The sequence below is a fragment of the Neocloeon triangulifer genome, unplaced genomic scaffold (assembly GCF_031216515.1).
Source record: "Neocloeon triangulifer isolate White Clay Creek 2 clone unplaced genomic scaffold, ASM3121651v1 ptg000010l, whole genome shotgun sequence".
NCBI lineage: Eukaryota > Metazoa > Arthropoda > Insecta > Ephemeroptera > Baetidae > Neocloeon > Neocloeon triangulifer.
Genome location: NW_026775552.1, coordinates 1,427,027 through 1,441,617, shown reverse-complemented (window position 1 = coordinate 1,441,617; position 14,591 = coordinate 1,427,027). Strand labels below are relative to the sequence as shown.

The following is a 14,591-nucleotide window of genomic DNA, read 5'->3' as shown; positions in this document are numbered from 1 at the left end:
TCCCTGGGGCGAATTCGCAAAGTAGGCAACAGGCTCAGCAGTCGTGCCCCAACGGTTGCATAACCGCGTTTACGATCGCGCAACAAAACGTGCTTCCTCACAAGAATCGTTTTTCTCATCTGACAATGAGTTCTTAGCATGATACCTAATTTTCCGCTGAAATTATAGGCAATATGAAAATTCAGCGGTTGAAATTTTATCATTTTGCTTTAAAATCCCAGGCCAAATGTTGATTGAGAAATTCATCGGTCTAAAAGTGTAAATAACTATTCTACCCAAGTCATACAAATAAAAATTCAACTTGGAAAAATGAGCTTCAATTTTCTTTGATCAAAGATCAAATTAGATTCGACACGATTTGAAGAAATTTTTCGCACAACGTTTATGATATTTTAAACTTTTCTTTTGCATTGTAAATTTGGATTTTGGATTTCTGATATTGTAAAACTAATAAAAGCCAAGGAAAATTTACTATTTCCATCATAGCATTTACAGATTTTCTGGCAATTAATTTTTTGGACGTAAATTTTGAGATAAAAATTAATCTTTAGTAAAAATACTCACAATTTTCACAATTGATGTTCAAAATTAATTAATTTGAAGTATTAGGCATTTTGTTCAAAATAAAAGGATTTCCAGAAAGTTGCCACAATTTTTTGAGCTTTTTCGCGGCTTTAATTCTTTTATCACGTTTAAATACTTGAAAATTTTCATTCAGAGAAGCTAACATTTTTCTGAAGTGAATGTGAATTAATGAATCGATCGTTTTTTTTTTTTTTGAACTCATAAAAATAGAAGATGGATGGGTTGTCCGCGCGTGCATTTCATCGGCGCAGAAATGATCATCTTGGGAGGGAAATCGTGACCGCGATAAATTATTATTCCAGGAGTGGAAAAGTGTCACGTAAAACATCCCTCAAGCTTCAATTAAAGCGCTGATCGCTTTTTCCTCTCGCCAAGCTCGGTCCGAGGGGAATTTTTTCTTAATAACGAGAGACGAGTGAGGCGACGATAAAAAGCAATAAAGCGAAAGGTCGATTTGGCACGTACACGAGAGTGAGTTCATACCTGGCTGGCCCTGGGCCGAAGGGTGGCCTGGTAGCGGCGCCGCACCCGACGCGGACAGCACACGCACAAAATCCGAGCGAACGCCCTGAAAAAAGAAGGATAAAAACTTAAATCGATTTGGAAATTAATGAACATTTTAGACATACTATCTTTGAAATTGCGGTAAAAAATATTTATTTAAAATTACCGATAAGCAATTGTATTCTAAATTATAAATCAATGTTTAGCTTCGAGCGTAACATTGAAGTAAATAATTAATAAATGATCTGAGCGAACGCCCTGAAATTACTTATAAAACAAGACAACATGACTGATTTCGCTCATTGAAAGCTCATTAGCTCATGAATTGAGAAGCAAATGCGATCTCTGAGAAGAGAAGGAATCTTCATGTTAGATTTCCTTTGTAAAATTAAAACAGAAATACACTTAACAACAAAAACGCAAAGAAAAAGTACAGAAAAAAATACTAAAGAAAATCTAATGAAAAAAACACATTCACAAGAAGAAAACTTATTTGAAATTTGGGCAAAAATATTTTTATGAGATACAATTTTGATATACCAGAATGAAACTATAATTTTTGAATGAATTGGCTTTGGGGGCTTTTTAAAGACCTTTCCAATGAACAGATAGATTTGGGCTGAAAAATTAACTGAAAATATTCCATATTTGTGCAAGTAAATTTGAAACTTCAATGCCAGTGAAATTATAGAACAAATTAATGAAAATGAAGTTAAAATTCTTTTTTGTATAATTATCTCGGTTGAATGAGAGAGCTCTGGCGGATGTTTTTAAGTGAAGCTTTTGTTTTCGGGCAAAGCAGATTGTCGGTCGGCGGGCGCAGGTTTTATTTCGCTAATCCCGGCGGACCTTTTTATCCGGGGCGGCGGGTGTCACCGGAGAGTGGCTTTTTGTTCTTGTCCGCGCGCGCACTCCATCAAATTCCAAAAAAGACTCGAGAGACTTTAAAAGCAGCTTTTTGCCCAAACCACGCACACGATAATCCACACTGTCTAGAATTTGACATGCAAATGAGGAAGAGACACATATACGCCAATTTTTTATTCTTGAAAGTGCACAAGGCCGGCCAATTCTGGATGGAAATAAAAAAAATCTACTTTTTAGTGCAAGCTCCGAGGCAAAGTAATTTTTTAGCAAAAATGTGGAAAAGGTTTTACTTTGAAAATAATAAGAAATTAATATTGATAAAAATATATGTTGGTTTTGAACTCCAATTTCTTCAATAAATCAAGCACTTTAGTTTCTTTTTGGAATTTATTCAAAACAAATTGAAACATAAGGAAATGTCAAAATTAATTAAAATTTATGTGAACTGCAGCCTGCCGATGTCCGGAGCAAGTTTGCCGAGGACGCCCTGGAATGCCCTCCGGACGCTCTGAAAACCTGCCCAGATGGAACAGTTTCCCACTCTCTGCAAGGCCTACCTGTGGCAGAATTTGTGATTTAAGTGATTAGAACAAAAACTCAGTCAACCGAGGCTCACTGCAGCGGATGGGGTCTTTTTGATCTCGGAAGTTTTAGCAAAATTTTTGCTAGTGGTGATGCTTTTTGTCCAACAATCTCCTTTTCTAAATAATTGTTTTTCAAAAATTGAATGTAAACAATGTATTTGTAACAATGTGGACAAATAAACATCAAAAAAATAACTTTCTTGTCCAATCTAAGTTTGTTTCACATTCGAATTAGAAATGAAATTTATAAAATAAACCATGAAACTTGATACAGAGATGAGATGACTTGGGTTGCGAGTGAGAAGGGGTTGAGCGCGCCTAACTCGATTGGGGGTGGAAATTGGCCGGGCTGCTGCCCCCGGGGCCCATCAAGTTGATACTCTCTTGGCCCTCGCAACTGCATTTCCACTTGGGCTAATCTCATTCTAATTTGGCGTTAACGAGGACAACACAACCTTCGCAACAAAATCAACAAATATTCACAACTTTTTTTTAACAACTTTTTTACGAGCTTCAGCGGTGGAATAAATTCAAAAGTTAACTTTGTTCTTTTTACAACTTGCACGTGTGTCTATTTTATTTATATGTATTTTATTTAAGGGAGCACTTTTTTCCTGTTGGCAATAAAGTCGCATTACGTGTGTCGATGGAAAAAGGTCGCAGGTGCGTCGCCGCCCGTTTTACTGCCAAGGCCACTCTCACCCCTTTTTACTCTCGTGCCAAGAAGAAAACAAACTCGCAGATTTACAGATGCACTCAAATGCGAGCGAATTAGAGACAAAACGAGGTCGGACGAACGACGACTCTAACTCGATTAGCTGCAATATTCCAGCCTCGACTTTGCTTGTAAAATTTTTAGCAGATAATTAAGTTTTGAATTTACACCCGGAACGTAAGTGTGTCTTTTGTCCATGTGGGAGCCCCCTTTTGTCCCTAAATTTATTCCCCCTAATGGATTTTTTCTGTATTTTCGCTAAATTATTTTCCCTAAATTATTATCCCTAAAATCTTTTTTTCCCCTAAACTCCATTTCCCCTAAATTTCATTGCCCCTAAACCATAACAGAAGGCAGGATTCAGGGCTGTTTCCATATGCAAAAATTGTTGGTTGCCAGCTCCATCATTTACAGATAATATTATATTATAAATTATTAAAATTAAAAACACAATTCAAAACTTACATGAAGTTATTGAGTCCATTCTAAAAAAAAAAAAAAAAAAAAAAAAAAAAATTACGTTTGGGGCTCACTAACTCTTATAAAACTGAAGCAAATATAATCTGTACAAATGCTCAATGGCTTTGTCATTATTGCCTGGCTGACTTTCAAGAAGTTTGCAAATTCAGCAAGTAAAAACGGAAAAAGGCTATTTTAGCAATAATGAAAAGATCGAGGTAGTGTACTTAGTATTTGGACTGACAATAAGACTTGACTTGATGGTTATAGAATGACGACAAAATAAATAAAACTAAATATTGATAGAGCATACATTTTGAAAATTATAAAAAATTACATTTCTAACATAAAATTTGACGATTTAATACATCTTTTGGTAACAAATTAAATTAATTTTTAAAATATTTTGGTCAGAATCAGTCAGAATATTGAAACTTGTGTTTTAAGCGTACCTTTCTCGATTGGTATTCAAAGGAAGACTACATTCTATTTTGCTCCGTTTTTCCGGTTTCAGGGAAAAGATATATTTCCAATTTTTTCAATTTAGGAAAAGTAATTTTAGAGACATTGCTATTTAGGGGAAATGCAAGAAAAAAGTTTAGGGAAAATGGTTTCAGGGGTTTTGATTTTAGGGGAAATGAAGAAATTGGTTTTAGGGGAAAAAAATTTAGGGACAAAAACGGTGACTCGTCCATGTGTATAATTTCATAATTTGTTTTTAAGTTTTTTTTTTTTTTAATTTTACTTTAACCATGAAAAGTAAAGTTTAATCTCTTGGATTTTTATTTTGCGGAAGGAAAATGCGACAGTTAAATAAATTAACATATAAGGGTCGCAATTTGGTTCAAAACTTTTGAAATTATTTTTTTTTTTGGCAATTAATGAAGCGGTGATTAAGTTTCAAAAAGTGATCAATTTAATTTTCCATAAATTTTTTATCGTAATTTCGGAAGGGAAAAGAAATGAAGTTTGTATACATTTCATCAGTTGAAATTCATAAACCGCATCAGAAATGAAATTCAAATTGGCGGAAATTCTTATTTTGATGAATAGGCAACCCACACAATGCATCAATTATAACATTTTCGTGGAATGCGTATGCGTAATAATAATTGGGATCAGATCAAAGACACCGCCGAAATAATAACAAAATTTGTAATGAACGTTTCTGGTTGTTGGGCGCCAGTCTGCGTGCGGCTTTGTTTGTCTCGCTTTCTGATAAGAGAAAAGACCACCCAAGCGCGCTGCAAAGACAAACAAGTCGGTACATGTTTCGACGAATTCCGACAAATAAAGTCTCTTGCTTTTGAGAGACCGAAAGCGAAAAAATTAATTAGATTTTGCCAGAAAATAGTCGTAAATCTGTCGATGAGTGAAAAGGAGGAATTATGCAGCACCCCCCGCGTCGCAATGCACCCCATAAAAGGCCCTTGCAACTCGCAACTGCAACTCATTTTCACTCCAGGTCTTGTCCGAGACACTGCTCAGCCAATTTCAATAGAGATTTGTTAATTTTTTTGTGTTTGTTATTTCCTTGCGTGGGGCTTGCTTGGGGTGGGTGACTTAAAGGTCTATTTTTTAATTCCTATAAGTTGCCTCAGCCCGGCCTTCCCCGCTCAAGAAGTTGATCTCGATTCACTCAAATTTCTCGGTTCGCCTCCAGATGAAATCCATTCCTGTGTTTTGATAAGAAAAATACACGATCTGATTTCATCTGATAGCGAGTCGAACTTTCCTCATTTGCCACAATTTCTGCTGGCGGACCTCGCGTGAAGAAACCTCGCAGTAATTTTGCCTTTCCAATCACTGGGAGTTTTTTCTCGCTCAGGTTCGCCAGAATTTCTCTTCAATTTTATGATTTCCTGTATGTTTTGGCGCAGAACGGTCATCTTGATGGTTGTGCTTTCATCAAAATCATAAGTGGCCATTCTGCGCTGAAACGGCAACAATTTCAAATTGCTCTTCTAAAATTTCGGTTCTATTTTTAATGCCACTGTGTCGACGGTGAGTTTGAATTATTCCAGCGTAGATGCATTGACATTGAAAGTTAAGCCTATTTTTTCATCAAATTTGGAACAAATTAGTGGAGTCTTATCGGGGTAACGACTTGCAGTTGCTTTTGCGTTTTGATTCAATCACTGGGGTCGTTACGCCGCTCAGATTCACTTTTTATTCGTCGCCCCGCCGAAGGAAGAAGAAATAAAAAAAGTTGGTTGACTTTTTATTATCAATCGGTTTTGAGCAGGGTTCATTTTCACGTCCTGCGTAAATTGACTGGTAATGAAAATAGTGACCGAAATCATCAGAAAAAAGCTGCTTTGTAATTCCATCAAAAGAGTGAGTTTTTGTTAATTCGTCTGTTTAATTTCCTTTGAGACTCGTGTTTATAAAGTTTATTCCTCAAAAGATACACCATTACTGACAAATTTCAAATTCAATTTAAAAATATTTGGCAATTCTTTATTTTTTTCTCGGGCAGCACGCGAGAATTCAAATAATGGTTAAAGACAAAAATTGCAAGTGTTGAATTATTGTTTTTTTCTTCACAAACGAACAAATATTGAATAGTATTGCGTGGGAAGAAAACGATTAAATTTGCTTAATTTCTAGTAAAAATAGTATCCAACCGCAGGCCATTCATCAATCAGCGACGAATACATTTGAACCTGATTTTTTTCTGTTAGATTAAAATGGCGTGACTGAAAATTCCTTTCTTATTTCGTGAGCAACAGAGATATGCAAATAAATAATTCAATCACTCTGGAGACGGATTTTCATACTTACAATGCATGTCCTTTCTCAGTGTGACACAAAAAAAAGCCGGGTTTTTATATTCGAATCACGCGAGACTGAATTTTCTTTTTTTGAAAAGCGCAGTTTTTTTTCTTAATAAAACAATTTCTCCAACGGCAATTGACGATCGAATCCGTTCTTCTTCCCACACATTGTTCCTTTCCCTATTGCCTATTGTCATAGTCAGTTATCAATTAGCCCTGCCACCCCCACGACCCAGACTTCATTGAATCAAAGTTTGATATTGCCACTCTAGATTGATCATCAATTTCCCTTTCATAGAATAATAATTCAATTCAATGACAAGGAACGTACATGTTATTTGATAAAAACATTCAACATTTTGGCCTCAAATGTGCCTCTTTCTTTGACAAAAGCAGACAAAATAAATAGTTAATCATCGAAGCTTTAAATGAATAATGACGCAATTCACCCAATTCCATTTTCAAAATAAGCTTCTAAACAAAATGAAGAATTTCCCAAATATTCCAGAAGACGTTTCGCATTTAAAATAATTTAGATTATCTTTAGAAGGCAAAGAAAATTTTTTTTTTTTTTACCAAATTTAAACATTCTTTTTTTTACACGAAACTGAAAACTTGTTAAATGATTTCTTCTTATATATAAATGGAAACAAATTTATGAAATGTAACTTTTGAAATCAAATAAATAGGAAATGTATTAAAGGTTTATTGCTTGTAATCCTTTAATTCTATGAAGATGCGCGGCGTTATCTTATCTATTTTGCGGCGAACATAAATTTGTAAGATAAGATCTGGAGGCATAAATTAAAATCACTGCTCAAAGTTAAACACTTTACGACTTTTGCCGTGCGCGGTGATAAAACGAGAAAAGCATTTATTCGATTCCGCCCGTTTTTCATTTGGAGTTTCAACTTTTTTTTCAACGCCGTCTCTCGTCGTGAAAAGCTGCAGGTACTTGAAGGACGTCAAGAGTACGTGAGGTGTGTGTTATTGCGCGTCAAGGGAGAAACAAAAAGGGCTTGGAGAGAGAGCGAGAGAAATTTCGCTGCGAAAACAAAAGACTAGAATTATGAAAGGGATGAGACGATCCTTATCTTCCTGACAAAAGCAACCGTATAAATCTCGTTTTCTGCACAGACACACCTCCATATTTTTTATCTAAATGACACTCTAGAGTGGGCAGAAAATTATTCTTTTACTCTGGGTAGAGTAAGCTCGAATTTAGTTTGGTAATGGCAAAGACCTTTCAATGAAATTTTGCAAATTATGATAATTTTAAATTAGAAAATGGAACTCAAACTCCTTAAATTAAGGGTCTTTCCCTGTTATAATAATGACATTTAGTAACAATTATTTATATCAAAAAGTAGTTTTTAGTCGTTTGAATCGGAGCGTTGAATTTATGTCACAACTAAAAGTTTTATTTAAATTTAAAATTGAAGTTCTTTGAACAAAACTTTGGGCTTTGCCACAAATTGGATTATGTATAAGTAGAATTTGCATGGCAATTTAAGGTTGAGCATTTGCAAAATGAATCACGGTCTCGAGGCGGTTTTGTGCCCGGCGGTTTGTATCTCTCGAGGGAAGCTGGGAATTGCAAGAAGAGCCCAAATTGGCCGCCTGCGGGGCCGCCGCGGCCATAAATAAACGGGCCCTGTTATGAATGGCCTCCGCGCTTCTTGCATATTTTAAAGAAGAAATTCTCCTCGAGTGTAACAAATGTGAGAAGTTTAATTTTATTTCCTATAAAAAAAGAGTTGAGCATGATTATATGTAAAGGAGACACAAAAAGAAGTTCAATTACAAAGCTAGTAATTCTTTAATATTTTAGATTCAGAAAAAATACAAAAATTTTTATATTCATTGTTTTCATGAAAAGATCGTTAACAAATATGCAAATTGTTGGTTTATTTACGAATAAACCAACCTGATTGGGCTGAAAAGCGACGAATCAAATTGGTCAATCATCCTCGTCGCATGCATTTGGCAATCGAAAACGGTTTTTGTCCTTGGCGCGGACAAATTGCCAGCGATGCGAATTCAAAAATTTGTGTATTTTTCCGAGCCATCTGTTATTGGCAAATAATGAGAGGCCGGATCGATTTGTTTTCCGTTCGAACAAACAAAAACTGCAAAACAAGACCGGTTTTTCATCGCGAATATCGCGATATAATCAAACGTGAATTCAATTATAAATCAAACAAAAACTTGAATTGTGGCGGGCGAAAAATGGCAAGATTGATTTATCGTGTTTTTGCTTTTTTTCTGCGCAGAGATAGGAATGGAAAAGAGGTCAAAGCGCCTCTTCGGCGGTAAACAAGCGTGGCCTAATCTCGACCAAAGTGTCGAGCCGGCTTATTTGCACAAACACCAAACAATAATCCTTCTTTCCAGGCGATTGACGCCGATTCCTGCAAACTTATTGATCCTCCTCATTAATTTTCGGTTCCGATACGGCTGCGAAATTACAGTTTTATAAGACTCATCTTTTGATTCATATTATATTCAAATTAAAAAAGAAAGTTTAGAATAAAAAAAACCAAATTAAAATTCAGGATGTGTAATTTAATTTAAACGCTCGCCATAAGTGAAAGAAATCTTTGAAGATTGAAAATATAAAATGATGTATTTAAAAAAAAAAGTTATCTTCAGTTTTATCCATTTTTTTTTTTAATTTAAGCAAAATTAAATTATCAGACCAAAAATCTTCTTCTCTTTCTAAAGCTTCAAAATTCCAACTGAAACTGCACAAATGACCTTTCTTTTTTTGGAAGATCGAATCGGTTTTGCGTGGGTTGGGGAAATTTTCGTTGCTTCGCAGACTGAGGGGTGAAATTGCAGGTTGATTTCATCTCGCATGAGCTCAAAAGTTTTATCCCCGAGTTCATCTAAAAGCACGGATTCCTTTTTTCCCATTCAGCTGCCGCGGGGCGATTGGAAAACTTTGCGAAAAGTCCTGTTTATTTTTATTTTTTCTCTCTCCGCAAATGCAAAAATTATGCGCTCATTTTTCCGCTTGATTGGCCAACCGAGATTTTCCTTGCAGAAAAGCATGAAAGCAAAACACTGATGGCGGTCTTCGTGTTTTACTCAAAATAAGGACAAACATTTGCATAAAAAAACCTCTTTTATCTGATGAATTTCGTTTCGGTAGAGCTTTGACGTTTATTTTCAGAGATTAAATGCAAATTAATGAACGCAGTCGCTGTTTTCCGAAGCAACAGCTGGCGGGGCATCCTTGTTAATCGATTAAATTGCAACTTCCCGCCTAGTCAATTTCGCCAGCCAGGTCGTTGAATTTGAGTGGAAATTGCAGACGAATCGCATCAAATTTTATCCTCCTCCCTATAAATTTCGAGCTTCATTCTGGAACCGCAATTCAATTCAATTGTTATTACTTTTTTTGATAAAAGAATTTACTCAAAACTACTCCACGATTCTTTTCACAACAATGTCAGAGGAATATGGAGTCGTAAAAAATGAAGATTTTTTGCTCTGAAATTGGTTCTCTAATTCAATAATTTAGTATTGAAAATTTTGCGCGTCTCCCTGATTGGAAATTAGATCCAAAGCATAAAAAAGTGAACAAATGGTGTGTCTTGTTTGTCTTGGTTTTCAGAAAAGCAGAAAGTTTTGAGACAAAATTTGGTTTTTAAATTATTGATCGGTCCTGCATAAATATTGAGAGCCTTTTTCGTTTTCTCTGCAGCCATTATTTTCGAATTTATTTTTATTTGCCCCAGCGTACGTTTACAGAGACTGCTGGATTAGGCGAAATTAGATTTGCTAGCACGTCTCTTTTTTTCATGCGAGTCTCTTCAAATGTTGATCAGAGCGAAGGTCGCGAGATGCAAAATTGAATCGCAAATATTGATAAGCCAAGTTCAATTTCCTCTTTTATGTCAGTCATCAAAAAACTAAGAAAAACGAGAGAAAGTAAAAACTCTGATCAAGTTCTTTAAAATATATTTCATCTCTTATTTCTCAAGTAAATTCGGCTCATATTAAATGTGTGTGAAAAAAATTGTATTATTTTATAAATTTGTACCGAATTTTACTCTGTTTTATTTCGGAAAAGAAATTTATTCCGAGAGTGTGCGCATATTGCAGGGGGTAATTTGGAATGCGAAAATGTGAGGTCGTTAGCAGGGGTGGCGCGCAACAAAACCACAACCTGCGCTTCTCCGGGCGGGCTGAATAAATTTGGCTCTGTCTCGTCTTTCATTCATGTGCTTTTCAAAATTTGACGATTCAGATTACTGCGATATTTTTATATCTTCTTCCAGCCGATGTGCAATTTTAATTTTTCATCAATTTTTTCTAGACTTTTTAATTTATTATTTTGTAAATGTTTCTTGTAAATCAGAATTGTTTTGAAAAATTAAAGCATTGTGAATCCTTTTATTGTATTTTCAATAGCTTAAAATAAACGAATCACGCAAAAAAATTTGGGATTTCTGTAAAAAATTGTTGACAGTAATTGTCGCTTTTTTGGCGGTTTATATTTATGGAAGTTTTTTTTTACTGCATTTTATATTCCATTTTTATTTTGTCCATGCGCAAAGAAAGCTTGTTTCTGAAATTTGCGCATAAATTATCTAGTCTCTCTTGCCACGTTTGAGCCACTCAATTATAATGCAGCGGCAAGAGGGTGGATCAGGGGTTGTTGCTCAAAGTGAAATATTTCCTCTCATCCCCAAATAATTGCGCTTGCGAGAAAAATGAGGAGGGTGAGGCAAGACAAGTTCAATATAATTTATTCCAGGCGCAGTCAAAATTAGCAGCTTGTAAAATCTTGAATCTCACCGCCTGTAGAATGCAATTCGCGTCTCACAATTTGCAGCTCTCGCCATAAAATCAAATTTTGTTTGCACATCGAATCCACTTTGAGGAATTTTTCAAACTTTGTTTGCTCTCGACGCAAGTAAAAATAAAACGGCGAGGAAAGGCATAAATTAGGGCTGGTTTCAAAGAGTAATAAAAATCAAAGGCAGCGGGAAAATTAACATGTGAAAGGTTTCGCAACCCTTGTTGACGCGAGCCAATCGCAAGAGGCCGAGAGAGTAAAAACGTGAAAATAATAATAAGTATGAAGAAATTGCAGCGCTCAACGAAATTCCCCCCCCCCCCCCCCCCCGACGAACACAAGTTTGCGAAAAAAAGACTATTGGGACCAAAAAATGTTTCCAAGTGGAAATAAAGTGATCGGGGAATTGATCCGACCCAAAATTCAATGCTTCGATGGCAAAAGAAAGTTGATGCGGGAGAAACTTTTAAGATGGAAACGTGATCCTGATTTGGATTAAATATGCATGAATGAGTCAGGGCCTTTGACAAACGGAAAAAGAAATTTCAAAAATAAAGCTTATATTTAGTATGAATTAAATCTCCGTAAATTTCTTCAAAAAATTTTAATGATCATTGTTTTGTGTGAATTTTTTAAGAGTGTTTTCAGAAGAAATCCGTTGTGATGATTTCCTATAAGAATTAAGCATTAATGCAATTTGTCAATTTCATGCAATGCTATTGTTTTTTTTTAAATTCAAAATAAAATTTTAATAAAACAACACAATTGGGCTTTGTTAGTCCAAACAATACTACCACCAATTTTGAAAATTTTGGGATTTTTGTATTCATAAATTAAATTCAAGCTGGATGTGTTACTTATTATAAAACAACATCGTCGTACAATATATAAAAAAAGGATTTAGTATAAAAGCTTATGCGCCCTTCTCAACACGAAATCCTGCGGCCCCGGCCGACTTCAGCAAAAAACAACCCTTCAATAGCAGGTCCCAGTGTGGGAAATCACTGATTTACCCCAATCAAAAGGCCTGTCCAGAGGGAGATTAGATCCGTGGTTTCACACATCACGAGCCAAGTTCACGCTCCGCTCAGCCACTGGAAAATATTATTAAGTTATCATTGGCTAAGAATGTGCAGAGCCAATTCCATTCTAATGTAGCCAACTTTTCAAAAACAACTACGATTTACAATTGTTCCGCTCTTTAAATGAAATATTTGATTATATTCTATATTTCTAAACCAATAATTGAAGTTTCAGATACCAGAATTACATAATCAAAGTCAACCGAAACTTTCTCAGTGTACGTTTGGAAGTGAAACTTTGTTTGGTTGGTAGTTGGTGCTGCCACCTGTGCCGATTTGCCAAATTTTGGCTCGCATGTTCGGTTCGGTTTGGTCTCTACTGTTGTGCTTCTAAGCTGAAATTAATTTTTTAAGGACTTATTAGGTCAAGTGAGTGTCGTTTTCGGGCCGAGACCTTTCGCCGGGAGCATCTGAGATTCCAAAAAAACGGCCCGAGTTGGATTTTCGGCTTGAAAACTGTCCCAATCGACCAAAATCTTGCGCCCCGGGTACATATATGCATGAACTTGGCGATTTTTGTTTTAAAATAGAGACTAATGCTTTTTAATTTCGTTCAACTCCAATTAGGAAGGCCAAAGGACCTCAGGCGTGAGTGGAAGGTCGGCCAGGCTGGGCCAGACAAGGCCAGGCGTCCTTTTTTCTGAGAATCGTCGCCATTTGAACAATTGAGCCGTCTTGTGGTGCGGTAATGTTTATGCTTTTTACAGGTTAATGCTTGAAACTAATGAGATTTTTGCTTATTTACTATTGAAACAATTGTCTGAATTAATAAATCTTCCTGCAGGAAATCGGTGCCGAGGACGGCCTGAGAGGCTTTTAGCATTCCGGAAGTTTCTGCGGACGCACAGATTGAATGCCCTTGTGGAGAAAAGGGTCATTGCTTCTATCACTTGGAGAGAGTTGACCTCTGTGTCGGGTCCTTCCAGGGCCACGCAGCCTTTTACATTCAGGGCTGAGACCTTTTTGTGCCCACCCTGGCCTTCGAAGAGGACAATTCGAACAGCAAAGGTTTCTTGTTACGCAAATTTTCTAAGCTAGCTTTAGAGACTTTTCCTAAAAAGTCAAAAGTTCTAAGAAAACATTAAACAATTAAATTAATTCATTATCGAAATAATCAAAATTAAATAAACTTAAAAATTTCAGTCAGTGGTGCCGAGGCCAGTCCGCAAAGAATCTAAAATCAAAGGGACCGTTTTCATTAATTTGATCATCATCGGGGGTCACCCTGGTCAAGACCAGCCAGCGCAGACCTTCCATAAGGTCAGTGATTGATACCTTTATTTTTTTTAACAAAATTTTCTGCATTTTGACTTTCTCACAAACACCGATGATTTCTCTTTCATTTCAACGTTTTGCATTTCAAAGCGGATTAATTCAAGCGCTACTTAAATTAAATTTAGGATCTCCGTCGTCAATCTCTGTTTTTAAATTTTCAGCCAAATTAGAATAAAGTTTTTTCCGCGGTGAAAGAGATTTGTTTGCCTCTTTGTCGTCGTTTTGGCTTGTTGAGCTGCCGGAATTTTAATTGCCCGCGCTGGCGAAAAGAAAAGGTGCAAAAACACGCTTTGTTAGCAGCGAGACGACCGCTTTGCATGCAAATCAGCCCAAAATAAATTGCTCTTGAATAATTTATTCAGCGCTTTTAAGAGGCGTCAAAACACGAGATAAATTAATCAACAAGAAATTGAGAGAAGATTTTTGATTGAAAGGATTTTTCAAATCAACACACCATTCGAACGCATTTGAAGAAATCGCAAGTCAAAGGAATAAAATTTTAAATTTCCCATCTTTTTGAAAGGGCAATTTTTAGCAAAAGAAAAGACCTGGAAAATTTAAAATTGAAAAGTTGAATTTAATTTAAATTTTACTTGAAAACTCTCTTGTGAAATAATTGAATTTAACCCTTTCCGAAGTTATTATTGATTCAAATTTTTTAGGAAAACGACGGAAAATATATGTTTGCTAATTACCATTTAATTGACTTGGATGTGAAATCCAGCGTTTGAAATTAACTCACTAAACTGAATAGCCCTAAGTGAAAATACATTTTTCCCTCTCTCTTGAACTTTGCATGTTGGAAAAGCGATCGAAGTGAACGAACGGCAGGGGTGTTGGCTGCTGCAATCCATCTCAGTCTCATTGTTCCGAGGCAAACAATGGGGCTCTGCAACAATTTCGGTGGCAATGCACGGCTCGATGGACCGAAAGCTC

The 14,591-nt window shown here is 36.0% G+C and overlaps 1 protein-coding gene and 1 long non-coding RNA gene across 4 annotated transcripts in view; one reads left to right on the top strand and one right to left on the bottom strand.

Annotated features, from left to right (window-relative positions):
* Positions 1-14,591, bottom strand: part of LOC132195800 (dopamine receptor 2) — a 34,594-nt gene that overhangs the window by 1,633 nt on the left and 18,370 nt on the right. The window contains exon 4 of the mRNA XM_059618012.1: positions 1,069-1,153. Coding sequence (XP_059473995.1) covers positions 1,069-1,153 — 85 coding nt within the window. The remainder of the gene's footprint in view (positions 1-1,068; positions 1,154-14,591) is intronic.
* Positions 12,723-14,591, top strand: part of LOC132195802 (uncharacterized) — a 77,861-nt gene continuing 75,992 nt past the window's right edge. For 2 of the 3 annotated variants that reach the window (XR_009441690.1, XR_009441688.1), the window contains exons 1-4: positions 12,723-12,868; positions 12,948-13,087; positions 13,165-13,388; positions 13,524-13,640. This is a non-coding gene — a long non-coding RNA (uncharacterized LOC132195802). The remainder of the gene's footprint in view (positions 12,869-12,947; positions 13,088-13,164; positions 13,389-13,523; positions 13,641-14,591) is intronic. The other variant, XR_009441689.1, reaches the window with a different exon arrangement.